Source organism: Oncorhynchus mykiss, chromosome 10 (assembly GCF_057628025.1).
Source record: "Oncorhynchus mykiss isolate SJ-2025 chromosome 10, ASM5762802v1, whole genome shotgun sequence".
Taxonomy (NCBI): Eukaryota; Metazoa; Chordata; class Actinopteri; order Salmoniformes; family Salmonidae; genus Oncorhynchus; species Oncorhynchus mykiss.
This window is the reverse complement of record NC_143031.1, coordinates 64,439,122-64,454,324: the sequence shown is the minus strand read 5'-3', so window position 1 is coordinate 64,454,324 and position 15,203 is coordinate 64,439,122. Positions and strand designations below refer to the sequence as shown.

The 15,203-nt window shown below is 42.4% G+C and overlaps 1 protein-coding gene across 1 annotated transcript in view; it reads left to right on the top strand.

Annotated features, from left to right (window-relative positions):
• The first annotated feature begins 5 nt into the window (after positions 1 to 5).
• LOC110534632 (uncharacterized) overlaps positions 6 to 15,203 on the top strand; it is a 33,889-nt gene continuing 18,691 nt past the window's right edge. The window contains exons 1-6 of the mRNA XM_090187507.1: positions 6 to 1,085; positions 3,510 to 3,640; positions 3,842 to 4,573; positions 11,905 to 12,069; positions 12,291 to 12,402; positions 12,641 to 14,198. Coding sequence (XP_090043633.1) covers positions 803 to 1,085; positions 3,510 to 3,640; positions 3,842 to 4,573; positions 11,905 to 12,069; positions 12,291 to 12,402; positions 12,641 to 13,509 — 2,292 coding nt within the window. The 5' untranslated portion in view covers positions 6 to 802 and the 3' untranslated portion in view covers positions 13,510 to 14,198. Of the gene's footprint in view, positions 1,086 to 3,509; positions 3,641 to 3,841; positions 4,574 to 11,904; positions 12,070 to 12,290; positions 12,403 to 12,640 lie in introns of the transcript that reaches the window.

Sequence of the window (15,203 nt, the reverse complement as noted above, 5' to 3'; positions counted from 1 at the left end):
GGACAGCCCCAGCAGTCAGCTGGCTCAGGCACCAGGGCAACAGGAAGAAGAGGGATCAGATGGAGCAGAAGCACCAGCAGGTGCGCCACAAATGTCTGCTGTTTGATGAGAGAGCAACTGGGTCAGAAATGTGCAAGTGAAAAAATTTGAGGTTGCCAGGGTTACAGTGCAGAATGTGTCTCATGCTGAGGCAGTGAGGAAAGGAGATGTTGATGGGAAAAGAGTGAGGCCGGGTGAGGGAGCCTGAAAGGATCCCTGTGACTCGTAGGCCAGAACAGTGACCAGGACAGTTTGTACTTTAGTAAGTTTGGTTTATTATAATTTATTGCTATGGTCATTAATTGTACCGCACAGATGTAGAAGAAATCCCAGAAGATAGGTTTGGTAGCAGCAGCAGAAAAGTTTTTGGGTGTCAGATTTGAGTGCAAAAGAACTACACAGGGTTTTGAGAGAAGGGGTTCCAGCCTCCCAGGCCGACGGCCTATGGTGGGAAATATGTAGGGTTAGATGGTGGTGCCCTTTTTTCGTGAACAAAATGTGCAATTCAATCCCTGACCTGTGAAAGGCAGCAAAACGCAACAAAGCGTCTAGTCGGCCGGAAAACCACATGAAGAAGACCATTTAAACGGAAGTGAACAGTAACCAAGAACAATTTTTACGTTATCGTTTTTATTGTTGTTATTTAGACGTTTATTAAAACCCTGCATAGCATCACATACTTACCCCAGGTACTATTTTATTCGCGTTGGAGAAAGGTTAGTTTGATGTTATCTAGGTAACGCTAGGTAGCTAGCCTCTAACAATGGCTGACTGTATGGTTTTTCACACTCAAATAGCCTCCATCATGGAGGTGCTAGCGAATGCAGCCGTGGCAGAGATCTGTAAGCTCGTAGACGACGACTACGCGGTGTTTCGTTTGGAAATAACTCAAAGACAAAAAGAAAACAGGGCATTGCAGAGGAAACTACAGCTACTGGAACTGAAGGTGCCACGGGACCGCGCTGACAAGACAATGCGAGAGCGCGTCCTCGCCAGTCGTCCCAGAAGTGTCAAGATCCTCGACAGATACAGAGGAACCGCAAGAGGTACATAAGGGGCTATTTATGTGTGGTAAATTCCGTAATTATATGTGGGGAATTTAAAACGATTACGGAACCCAAGGATCTGGTATCTCAGTCAATTTCATACATTTAAATACACATTTTGAAACTTATCGCAACCTGAACCCTGCTGCAGAAACAAGGATGTTTAAAAAAAATATATACTCGTTGCACAGTTGTCAGAAAATGTACAGTACCTGTCAAGTTTGGACACCTACTCATGCAAGGGTTTTTATTTATTTGCAATGTTTTCTACATTGTAGAATAATGGTGAAGACATCAAAACTATGAAATAACACTGTTAAACAAATCAAAATATATTTGATATTCTTCAAAGTAGCCCCCTTTTGCCTTGATGACAGCTTTGCACACTCTTGGCATTCTCTCAACCAGCCTCATGAGGTAGTCACCTGGAATACATTTCAATTAACAGATGTGCCTTGTTAATTTGTGTAATTTCTTTCCTTAATACGTTTGAGCCAACCAGTTGTGTTGTGACAAGGTAGGGGTGTTATACAGAAGATAGCCCTATTTGGTAAAATACAAAGTCCATATTATGGCAAGAACAGCTCAAACAAGTAAGAACTTTCAAGAACTTTGAACATTTGTTCAAGTGCAGTTGCAAAATCCATCAAGTGCTATGATGAAACTGCCTCTCATGAGGACTGCAACAGGAAGGGAAGACCCAGTTACCTCTGCTGCAGAGGATACGTTCATTAGAGTTAACTGCACCTCAGATTGCAGCCCAAATAAATGCTTAACAGAGTTCAAGTAACAGACACATCTCAACATCAACTGTTCAGAGGAGAACTGTTTGAATCAGGCCTTTGTTGAATTTCTACAAAGAAACCACTACTAAAGGACACCAATAATAATAAGATACTTTCTTGGGCCAAGAAACACAAGCAATGGACATTAGACCCGTGAAAATCTGTCCTTTGGTCTGATGTCTAAATTTGAGATGATTGGTTCCAACCACTGTGTCTTTGAGACGCAGAGTAGGTGAACGGATTATCTCCGCATGTGTGGTTCCCACCATGAAGCATGGAGGAGGAGGTGGTGTGATGATATGCTGGTGCTTTACTGGTGACACTGTGAGTGATTTATTTAGAATTTAAGGCACACTTAACCAGCATGGCTACCACAGCATTCTGCAGTGATACACCATCCCATCTGGTTTGTGCTTAGTGGGACTATCATTTGTTTTTCAACAGGACAATGACCCAACACACACCTCCAGGCTGTGCAATGGCTATTTGATCAAGAAGGAGAGTGATGTAGTGCTGCATCAGATGACCTGAACTCCACAATCATCCAACCTCAACCCAATTGAGTTAGTTTGGAATGAGTTGGACCGCGGAGTGAAGGAAAAGCAGCCAACAAATGCTCAGCATATGTGGAAACTCCTTCAAGACTGTTGGAAAAGCATTCCTCATGTAGCTGGTTGAGAGAATGCCAAGAGTATACAAAGCTGTCATCAAGGCAAAGGGTGGCTACTTTGAAGAATCCAAATATATTTGGTTTTGTTTAACTTGTTTTGGTTACTACATGATTCCATATGTGTTATTTCATAGTTTTGATGTCTTCACTATTATTCTACAATGTAGAAAATAGTAAAAATAAAGAAAAACCCTTGAATAAGTAGGTGTGTCCAAACTTTTGACTTGTACTGTATGTATAAATCCCAAGTCTGTCTTTCATGGTGTCTTCGATGCTCACATGGATGGATGACTCTACTAAAGAATTATGGTGGACAATAATGTACGTTATGAACAGTACAATTTGGAAGACAAGATGCATTATCACTATGAAATAATATTTTGTTCAATTAAAAAAATTATAATAATCAAAACAGAACTAAAAAGAAGAAATAAGATGGAATCCAAAAACTACCACGGACACTATAAAATCTGTAAATCACGTTATGTAATTATGAACTAAAATGTATTGATGTGAAACTTGAATTGTATTCATATGAAATATTTATGATTGTAAAATGTTAACTTCAATAAAGATTATTGTTTTAAAGAAAGAAAGGCAAGAGGTTTATTTTGCAGAAGGTCGTCCTTTCCCCTCTGCGCATATGTGACTTTAAATGTGTTAACCACATTTGGTTAACCAGAATTGGATTGTATGCAATAATTCCCCTGATTTATTTAGAAATCTTGCACAAAGACACTATCATTTTCTTGATTTACTGCATTTACTATTATTTACCTTTTGAAAACAATGTGATGCATGGAACATTATCTACTGATTACAAATAAAATAACTTCTTGATACACTAAGTGTTTCCTTACATCCTTGCCAATTCTAGACAGTGTTAAAACTGTCAATAGTGTACAACATGGTGTTGAGCATTGATGGTACCTAACCTAACCACCTCTTTTCCCCCAATCACTGTCTCAGTTGAAGGACATCTTACTGGAGGCCACAGGAGCTTTGTGAAGCCAGCGGGACACAATACATGTAGAGATGACCAACCAATCACTGTTGATGAGGGGGGTGGAACCTCAACCCAGCACGTTATCGTGATAGAGGTTAGTGTAATAGTATTACATCAAAATGAGAGTACATCAAATGTGGCCAGTTTATTTCAGAAAGGCTCCCCTCAGCTATTCACTTGCTTACATGTACATCCTAATTTATCTACCATAGGGGAGCTTCTGAGACTTCCCAACAACATTATTACCGGTACATGAGTGTTATCCAAATTCTAATCTCCCCTCTTCTTGTGTCAGGATGCAGAGGCTGCAGGTCCTGAGGTCAAGCTGGAGAGGTCTCAAGAAGAGGAGGACCCACGGCACGGCAGATGCCACTATACTGGAACGGCTGGAGCGCCCCCTGTAGCCACAGAGGACCCCACCACCGCCCCAGCGCCACCCATTACCCGACGAAACATCACGGAGGTCAGTGGAACGCTGAACGCCGTCTTCAAGTCAGAGACAGATACAGAGACTTTAACGGGCCTGGACCGACTGGGCTGTCCTCCTGCTCCAAACTCAGAGTATTTACTTTACGGTAACACAAGCCCAAGGACGGTTCTGTCCCATCAGGACTCAGGTGACACGTTACAGACTGGCAATGATCCGTCCTGTTCATACACTGCAGAGATGATACCTGGTGACATGCCTATCGGCTTAGATACACAGACTAATCCATTGAGAGGGGACTGGAACCGGTACAGTAGTAGTGTATACTCTAATGGGTGCCTTGATAAGAAAGGGGAGGGTATAGTTGTAGATGAAGTGAAAGTGGAAGGCGACACTCCTCTGACATGGAATGCAGACGAGACTCACTTAGGAGAAGGACACTCGCAGGGCAACACCAGTGACTTCTTAGACTACAGCGAAAGCTTACAGACAAATCCAAATGTCGCAACCCACTCCCCTTTACACCCACTCAGGGATCGTAACCCAGTGTCCACGTCGATGGTACCTTCCGATTCACACAGCCGAGTCCTTTTCGATCAGGTATTGAACTCCAACGACAGGTCTAGAGCCCAGACTCAGGGACGGGGAGCAACATCAGGTAAAGAGAAACGGTTCCTCTGCATGTTCTGTAACAAAGGCTTCAGCCGCCCCCAGAAGGTGGAGATCCACCAGAGGGTCCACACAGGGGAGAAACCGTTCAGCTGTACCCAGTGTCACATGCGCTTTGCCCAGGCTTGCAACCTGAAGAGGCATCAGAGGGTCCACACAGGGGAGAAATCCTATAGCTGCCCACAGTGTGAAAAGAGGTTCTCCCACCAGCACCAGCTGAAGATGCACCTGAAGGTCCACACAGGAGAGAGGCCGTTCCCCTGTGTGTAGGGAGGGCTGTTACGGTGACCGTAATACCGCCGCGCCGGTGGTCACAAGTCATCACTGTAGTCAAATGCCACGTGACTGTTGAGTCATGGTAACTGAGCTACTCAAACTGCACTCTGTAAATGAGTGTTGCTGATGAGTGTGAGTAGCCTACCAAACTTGCTAATGGCCATCAATACGCTAATTGCATGGTACTCAACACTCTATTGTCCCTCAAATCACTCTGACATCAATGTTAATGCATTTGAAAATCGCATCAAAAACACTATGATTGAATTTGAATAATCTGCAGGGGTCGCAATAGCAGGAATACATGTGTGTTGCATTCTGAAAATACAGGTGTATTGACCATGACTTTCAAGTTCCACATTTTTATATTGAAATAGACTTGCTGCTATTATCTGAAACGTCTCATCCATCCTCCAAACCATGCTCTCTATCTCTGCGCAGAGTGATTTGAGGGACAATAGAGCGTTGAGTACCAGGTCATAAGCATCTTGATGGCTGTTAGCAAGTTTGGTAGGCTACTAACGCCCATCAGCACCATCTGTTTACAGAGCGCAGTTTGAGTAGCCCAGTTACCATGACTACGTTCACGTGGAATTTGACTAGAGTAATTCGGTTTCAAGTTCCACATTTTTATATTGACATAGACTTTCTGTTATAATCTGAAATGTCTGATCCATCCTCCAAACCGCGGTCTCTCTCTCTCTGCACTCCATGTGGGTGAAAGGGGAGGGAGAGAAATGCATTGTGATTGCAACATTTCAAATTGCAGTTGTGGGAAAATCATGCAAATAGGCCTATTGTTATGACTGTTGGAAAGAAGTGGGTCTCAGATGTCTTTGTGCTTTTTGCCACTTTTTCTCCCCAATTTTGTGATACCTAATTAGTACTTTTGTCCCATCGCTGCAACTCCCGTACGGACACGAACGAGGCGAAGGTCGAGAGCCATGCGTCCTCCGAAACACAACCTGCCAAGCCGTACTGCTTCTTGACACACTGTTTGCTTAACCCGGAAGCCAGCCGCACCAATGTGTCGGAGGAAACACCGTACAGCTGGCAACCGAAGTTGGCTTGCAGGCGTCTGGCTCGCCACAAGGAGTCGCTAGAGCGAGATGGGACAAGGACATCCCAACTGGCCAAACCCTCCCTTAACCTGGATGACGCTGGGCCAATTGTGCGCCGCTTCATGGGTCTCCCGGTCACGGCCGGCGGTGACACAGTCTGGGATCGAACCAGAGTCTGCGATGCAGTGCCTTAGACCGCTGCGCCACTCGGGAGGCAGGAGAGTCTCAGCTTTCTGTAGGTTTTATATTTATTTCTCAATTTGGACAGCTGGAGCACCTTTTTTAAATAAAGTGTCTCATAGGCTATAGCTTTGAGATATATCTTATACGGGGCGGAGTAATTGCATAGGCCTATAGACATCATTGGGTATGCTGAAAAGTGTTCAGGACATTACATTAACTGTTAACTAACTACTTGAACTGTTAGTTAGCTGTGTAATTGATTAATCTATCAGCATATTATATTTAGTTTTCTAGCTAATGCATTTTGAGTTTCCACTTCCTCAGATGGTGAATTAGCCCAAATCCACATATACAGTATGTCACTAAAGTGAGTACACCCCTCACATTTTTGTAAATATTTGAGTATATCTTTTCATGTGACAACACTGAAGAAAGGACACTTTTCTACAATGTAAAGTAGTGATTGTACAGCTTGTATAACAGTGTAAATTTGCTGTCCCCTCAAAATAACTCAACACACAGCCATTAATGTCTAAACTGCTGGCAACAAAAGTGAGTACACCCCTAAGTGAAAATGTCCAAATTGGGCCCAATTAGCCATTTCCCTCCCCGGTGTCATGTGACTCGTTAGTGTTACAAGGTCTCAGGTGTGAATGGGGAGCAGGTGTGTTAAATTTGGTGTTATCGCTCTCACACTCCCTCATACTGACTGGTCACTGGAAGTTCAACATGGCACCTCATGGCAAAGAACTCTCTGTGGATCTGAAGAAAAAAAAATATTGCTCTACATAAAGATGGCCTGGGCTATAAGAAGATTGCCAAGACCCTGAAACTGAGCTGCAGCACGATGGCCAAGACCATACAGCGGTTTAACTGAACAGGTTCCACTCAGAACAGGCCTCGCCATGGTCGACCAAAGAAGTTGAGTGCACGTGCTCAGCATCATATCCAGAGGTTGTCTTTGGGAAATAGGCATATGAGTGCTGTCAGCATTGCTGCAGAGGTTGAAGGGGTGGGGGGTCAGCCTGTCAGTGCTCAGACCATACGCTGTACACTGCATCAAATTGGTCTGCATGGCTGTCGTCCCAGAAGGAAGCCTCTTCTAAAGATGATGCACAAGAAAGCCCGCAAACAGTTTGCTGAACACAAGCAGACTAAGGACATGGATTACTGGAACCATGTCCTGTGGTCTGATGAGACCAAGATAAACTTATTTGGTTCAGATGGTGTCAAGCGTGTGTGGCGGCAACCAAGTGAGGAGTACAAAGACAAATGTGTCTTGCCTACAGTCAAGCATGGTGGTGGGAGTGTCATGGTCTGGGTCTGCATGAGTGCTGCTGGCACTGGGGAGCTACAGTTCATTGAGGGAACCATGAATGCCAACATGTACTGTGACATACTGAAGCAGAGCATGATCCCCTCCCTTCGGAGACTGGGCCTCAGTCTATCTATATATATATATCACACACACTACCGTTCCAAAGTTTGGGGTCACTTAGAAATGTCCTTGTTTTTGAAAGAAAAGCACATTTTTTGTCCATTAAAATAACGTCAAATTGATCAGAAATACAGTGTAGACGTTGTAAATGACTATTGTAGCTGGAATCTGCGTGTTTTTTATGCAATATCTACATAGGTGTACAGAGGCCCATTATCAGCAACCATCACTCCTGTGTTCCAATTGCACATTGTGTTAGCTAATCCACATTTATCATTTTAAAAGGCTAATTGATCATTAGAAAACCCTTTTACAATTATGCTAGCACAGCTGAAAACTGTTGTTCTGATTAAATAAGCAATAAAACTGGCCTTTAGACTAGTTGAGTATCTGGAGCATCAGCAAAAAAGTCCCAAAATTTGAACATCCCAAGGAGCACCATTGAATTCATTATTTAAAAAAATTGAAAGAATATGGCACCACAACACACCTGCCAAGAGAGGGCCGCCCACTGAAACTCACGGACCAGGCAAGGAGGGCATTAATCAGAGAGGCAACAAATATAACCCTGAAGGAGCTGCAAAGCTCCACAGCAGAGATTGGAGTATCTGTCCATAGGACCACTTTAACCCGGAAACTCCACAGAGCTGGGCTTTATTGAAGAGTAGCCAGAAAAAAAGCCATTGCTTAAATGGCCAAAAAGCATGTGGGAGACACCCCAAACATATGGAAGAAGGTACACTGGTCAGATGAGACTAAAATTGAGCTTTTTGGCCATCAAGGAAAACACTGTCTGGCGCAAACCCAACACCTCTCATCACCCCGAGTACACCATCCCTACAGTGAAGCATGGTGGTGGCCGCATCATGCTGTGGGGATGTTTTTCCATCGGCAGAGACTGGGAAACTGGTCAGAATTGAAGAAATTATGGGTGGTGCTAAACACAGGGAAATTCTTGAGGGAAACCTGTTTCAGTCTTCCAGAGATTTGTGACTGGGACAGAGGTTCACCTTCCAGCAGGACAATGACCATAAGCATACTGCTAAAGCAACACTCGAGTGGTTTAAGAGGAAACATTTAAATGTATTGGAATGGCCTAGTCATAAGTCCAGACCTCAATCCAATTGAGAATATGTGGTATGACTTATGAGCTGGAGCAGTTTTGCTTTGAAGAATGGGCAAAAATCCCAGTGGCTAGATGTGCCAAGCTTATAGAGACATACCCCAAGAGACTTGAAGATGTAATCGACAAAGTGTTGACTTTTGGGGGGGTGAATGGTTATGCACGCTCAAGTTCAGTTTTGTGTTATTTCTTGTTTATTTGACAACAAAAATATGTTGCATCTTCAAAGTGGTGGGCATGCTGTGTAAATCAAATTATACAAACCCCCAATTTTAATTCCAGGGTGTAAGGTAACCAAATAGGAAAAATCCCAAGGGGGTTGAATACTTTCGTGTGTGTTGTGTGTGTGTGTGTGTATAAAGATGTCCCTACTGTTGGTGCATGCAAATGTGAGCCATTTCAACTGAACATTGTGGTTACATTAATGAAGAATGAAATCAAATAAATCTTATTCATGATGAATAAATGATGCGTGTCAGGAGCTGGTCCTTTTTACAACACACCTATTATAGCGTTCGTATTTCATCGACACTGTCGAGTGCATACGGATGGCATGCCCATGCAGCTGATAATGGCCTATTCTAAAGTATAAAGTATAAAACCTTATAAATTGAGAGTAGTCTGATGGGAGAGAATATTATCACTAAGAGAGACTAATGAGCAGTACGTACAGTCTAGGCAAGAAACAGCGCATGCCTTTTTTGCAACTTTTTAAAATCATCAATAGTTACATCATGCAGCCCATTTGTTTTGATTTCTAATTAGGTTTATCTCACAACTAAAGTTGCCAAATAACTCGAAATGAAGCATATAGGACGTGTTACAAATGATCAATTTTTACACTCGACACAGAAAAGCGCACTCGCTCGGCAATCGTTAGAGAAAAATATCCCTTCTATTGTATTAATCAATGTACACTTATATTCTTGTAACTATAAAGTCATATAAAATAATTGCATAGGAATTAAGCATATATTTTCTGCTATTGGCATGGCACTCCCAGATCGGTAATATACAGTAGGCCGACTCAATATAAAATCCGGTTCTTCTGAAATACATTTTTTTCATATCATGTTTCTTAACACCAGCTATTGTGATGGTGTATATTAAATAGATTTGTAATCCATATATTCATTGTAGATGTTCCAAAGGCGCGCATCAGCGGCTTGTATGCGTGGAAACCCGGAGATGCCAACCGTATTTATATTAATGCATGGTCAATAACCTCGAGACCGGTGGTCACTCTGCGTGACAGTTAACGGCTAACACATTTTCATGCCCGCCACAGCCCTACGTGTACACACTGCAGGAAGAGGTTCTGAGAGGACCTACCTCAGGATACACCAGCAGAAAAAAACATTCCACTCTATAACATAGAAGCCATTCCACACGATATCTTCTGATGTTTGGATCAAACGTTGAATTAACAGATTTCAGTGTTGAATATTCCTAGGTAGAATATTGCATTCAGACATAAAACATCTGTTACATATTGCGTTTGTATTGTGTAGGCTATATTATGTTCACAAATGCCTATATCACTACTTCTATTCAACTAACTTCTTTTTTTCCCCAAAGACACTTTTAATGAGAAAATGAATGCAGTTAATCAAGTTCATGGACATTTTTTAAGACATATATGTGTGGATTTCATAAGGCCAATTTTTTCCGTTTTGTTACGAAGTGGGATTAAAATGGATTCGTCAATGATCTACAAAAAAAGTGGAAGAAAAACTATACAATATATTTTTTTTTAAAACATGAAAAATAAAACATTATCTGAGTCTATACAGGTTAGAATCACCTTTAGTAGCAATTACATCTGTGAATCTTTGAGTAAGTCTCAAAGAGCTATCCACACCTGGTCTGTGCAACATTTGCCCAATTTATTTTAAACAATAATCTTAAATCCCTGTCAAATTGGTTGTTGATCATTGCTAGACAACCATTTTCAGGTCTTGCCATAGATTTTCAAGCAGATTTAAGTCAAAATTGTAACTTGGCCACTCAGGAAAATTTGCGGTCTTCTTGGTAAGCAACTCCAGTGTAGATTTGTCCTTGTGTTTTAGGTTATTGTCCCGCAGAAAGATGAATTCTCCCAGTATCTGGTGGAAAGAAAACTGATCCAGGTTTTCCTCTACGATTTTGCCTGTGCTTAGCTCCATTATGTTTATTTTTTTATCCTGAAAAACTCCCCAGTCCTTAATGATTACAAGCATACCCATAATACGATGCAGCCACCACTATGCTTGAAAATATGGGGAGTGGTACTCAGTAATGTGTTGTATTGGATTTGCTCCAAACATAACCCTTTGTATTCAGGACAAAAAGTGAATTGCTTTGCCATTTTTCTTTTGCAGTACTATTTTAGTGCCTTGTTGCAAACAGGATGCATGTTTTGGAATATTTTATTCTGTACAGGCTTCCTTCTTTTCACTCTGTCAAAGAGGTTAGTATTGTGGAGTAACTACAATGTTGTTGATCCATCCTCTGTTCTCCTATCACACCCATTAAACTATGTGACTGTCTTAAAGTCAGAGGTTGAAAACTTATTGACTCAAGAAATTTCAGCTTTTCATTTTTTATTAATTTGTCAAAATTAAAAATTAAAAAAACATAATTCCACATTGACATATTGTATGTAGGCCTGTGACCCCAAAAATCTCTATTTTAATCCATTTTAAATTTAGTCTGTAAAATAACAAAATGTGGAAAAAGTCAAGGTGTATGAATACTTTCAGAAGGAACCGTAACAGTGGAGGCTGCTGAGGGAAGAACGGCTCACAATAATGGCTTGAATGGAGTTTAATGGATGGAATAGAGTGAATGGAATGGTATGAAAACCATGTCTTTGGAACCATTCCATTTACTCCATTCCAGACATTATTACGAGCTGTTCTCCCCTCATAAGCCTTCACTGCACTGTACCCACACACTAACAAACACCTACTGTGCACTTCAATATAGTTGAGTCAGGTTTGACTGATGATGACTCATGTTTACCCACATCATATTTATGTCCACCAGGATGAGTTTAACAACAATTAAGTCATTCTGTAACTACAGTATAGGACTCAAGCGTAGTGTGGATGGGTAAACACTGTTGAAAGTGTGTTTATTATCTGTGTGTACGTACCTGAGGGAGTGCATGTCTGTAATCTGTATCACCTGTCTCTTCCAGGAGGAGGAGGGTCCAGAGGTGCCGCTCATGAAGGAGGAGAGGTGTGAGGAGGGTCTGGGGAACCCTGAGGGGAACATGGCCATGGACGACAACCAAACTACACCTCCTCCTGAACCCACAGAGGAACCAGCTGAGCAGCACAGGACCACATACAGTCTCTCTGAGGTGAGCCCACTGTGAACTACTGTCTGAATGGTATTAGGTCAGGTCTTAATTCATTTTTTCTTAAGTGTGGGACCCTGCCATTGAATTATCCAACCATTAGTATAGTATCAAATCAACTAATATGTATGCATTGTACTCATAGCCCAATCAGAAGATGCCCCATAGCAGGATGCTCATATCAGATGTCTTGATCCAACATCTTCTCTCTGTATTTCTTACAGTCAGTAGACATGGAGGAAGGGAAGCCTGATCTGCTACTAGTCAAAGAGGAGACAATAGAGGACGGACAAGAGAGCATTGATCTGCTGAGTGGACTAAAGATGGGGGAGCAAGGTAAGGGAGAAATACATATAGCCTACATACAGTATTACATCTTCAATGGGATTAGCGATGCACCTGACTATTTTGTCTTCATTTTCTTCATTCATACAATGAAATCAATACAACTTATGTTTACATACAACAAAAACACAATGTATGAACTTGACCATGTAATTGACTAAAAAACACTCCATATGTAGAGTTTTCTCTGCCATGTTTGTAAAGTCTATTTTCTAACCTCTTCCTGCAGGTGGTTGGCTGGAGGCTAACAGAGGAGACTGGGCGGCCATCTTGGATACCCAGGGAAAAGCAGCCAAGAGCCCAGGGGACAACATCATTGAGCATGCCAGGACCAGATGCGACATAGTGGAGGTCAATGGATGGAACAGCGTCCTTAATTCTGGGCTGGGGAACAACACTGTTAACCACAACCAGAAACAGACGGTCGAATACAAAACAACAGCTGAACTTAGTCTTCATGACAACAGACTGGCTGAGACCAGGGCGAGGCGTAGATTTGGTCTGCGGGGACGGGGAGGTGTCTGTATGAGAACAGCCACAGACTCGGCTAGCGATGCTCCGTCCTGCTCCTATAGTTGTGATTCAGAGAGACTGATGGCGCCTCAGGTTAACCCTCTAACAGGTGCTGCCTTCAGCCTGCCTTCTATAGGATCTATCAACTGGAACATGGACCCTGCAACAACACAGACACTCCCTGGCCTTCGTCCTCCTCACAATCTCCTAATGTTAAACCAGACCTCAGACAATGCCAGTGCCTCAACACTAAATACCTACACAAGCCCATTGACAAATGACAGTAGTAGAGATGGAATCAGTAAAGGTGGCATCGCCAAAGATAAGTGTTTCCCGTGTTCGTTCTGTGGGAAAGCCTTCAGTTTCCCCAAACAGGTGGAGATCCACCAGAGGATGCACACGGGGGAGAAACCATTCGGCTGCCACCTGTGCTGGGCCAGTTTTTCACACTCGTTCAGCCTGAAGAGGCACCAGAGGGTCCACACAGGGGAGAAACCATTCAATTGCCACCTTTGCCGGGCCAGTTTTTCACACTTGTTCAACCTGAAGAGGCACCAGAGTGTCCACACAGGGGAGAAATCCTGAAGCTGCCCCAGTGTGAGAAGAGGCTTTCCCACCAGCACCAGCTGAAGATGCACCTGAAGGTCCACATGGTAGAGAGACCGTTCGCCTGTACACACTGCGGGTTCTCAGAGAGGAGATACCTCAGGATACACCAGCAGAAAACATGGTCCATGTATAGAGTATAGTAACATATAGTACTAGTTAGTGTGTTTGTAGTTAATTCTGTTGCTTTTGGATTTAGTAGGGAACTGGATGAGGTAAACTCCACCCAGCACTGCCAGAAGAGGACTGAGTTTTTCCTAGCCACTGTGCTTCTACATCTGCATTGCTTGCTGTTTGGGGTTTTAGTCTGGGTTTCTGCTGATGTATAAAGGGCTTTATGAATGCATTTGATTGAAATTTGATTGAACTGAGGAAAGAATGAGTATGATGAGGCAGAGTAGATGATATGGTGCTGGATGGTGTGATAGTGTCTAGTAAAGATGCTTCACTAATGAAGAATGACAAACTTAGTCCCTTTAGCTTGATACTGGTGGTGTTATAGTGAGATCAGGATGGTGCCTTGTAATGTTGAACCTTTTCCAAAGTATTCTGAAATTCATTTTATCAAAGTAAGGGTTCCAGATTTACAGAAAAGGTCCAATGGTACCATAGTGAGAAAAGTTAATCTACTTGTATCGTTTTGTGCAATAAAAGTACCGTACGTAAAAGTTATGCGAGTAAATTACCATTTTGTTGAAATGAAATACGAATTTGACTGTGCTGACTGACTTGGTTGTTTTTGTATCATTGCAGGGACTGAGTTTCCCTTATAAGTCCATTTCAACTTAATTTTTTGGGAAAATGGTCAGTTACTTGATAAAACCTTCGGTACTTAATTATTTAATCAACACACACAGTCGTGGCCCTTGCACTTTTATCAAGTAACTGACCATTTTCCCAAACAATTAAGTTGAAATTTAACATTTTATTTGGCCTCGACAATTCTTTATTTCACTGTTAATATTACAGAACCTTTGTTTTTGATTCATAACTGAAATGGCATTATTGACACCCTAGACATAATATTTGGTAGCACAGCCTTTGGTCAAAATAACTGGTATAATCAAGCGCTTCCTATAGCCATCAATGAGCTTCCTGCAACTCTGTACTGGCAGCTTGGCCCATTTCTCTTGCGTGCCATCTCCCAACTGCTGTTTTTGGGTCTATCCACAAGTTTAATGGGATTTCGTTCTGTACTCATTGCTGGCCACTTTAGAACAGTCCAGTGTTTTCTCTCAAACCATTTCTCGGGGCTTTTTGAAGTGTGTTTAAGGTCATTGTCCTGCTGGAAGACCTTTGACGGAGACCCAGCTTTCTTGCACTGTGTCTGGCATTGCGCTCAAAAATGCCTTGGTATTCTCCTGATTTCATGACCCAGTGCTAGAGTCAGCAAAGCAACCCCAAAACATCGCTGGTGTGCTTTAGAGATGGTGTGAGAGATGGTGTGCTTTACCAAAAAGCTCTAATTTGTTCTAATCTGCCCACAGGACATTCTCCCAGAAGGATTTTGGCATGTTCAGGTGTTAGGGCAAATTGCAGTCAGGCTTTCTTATGTCTCTCTCTCAACAGTGGGGTCCTCCTGGGTCTCCTACCATATAACCCCCTGTCATTGAATTGGTGACGGACGGTGCGCGTTGAAATTGTCATACCTTGTGTCTGAAGGTCAGCTTGAA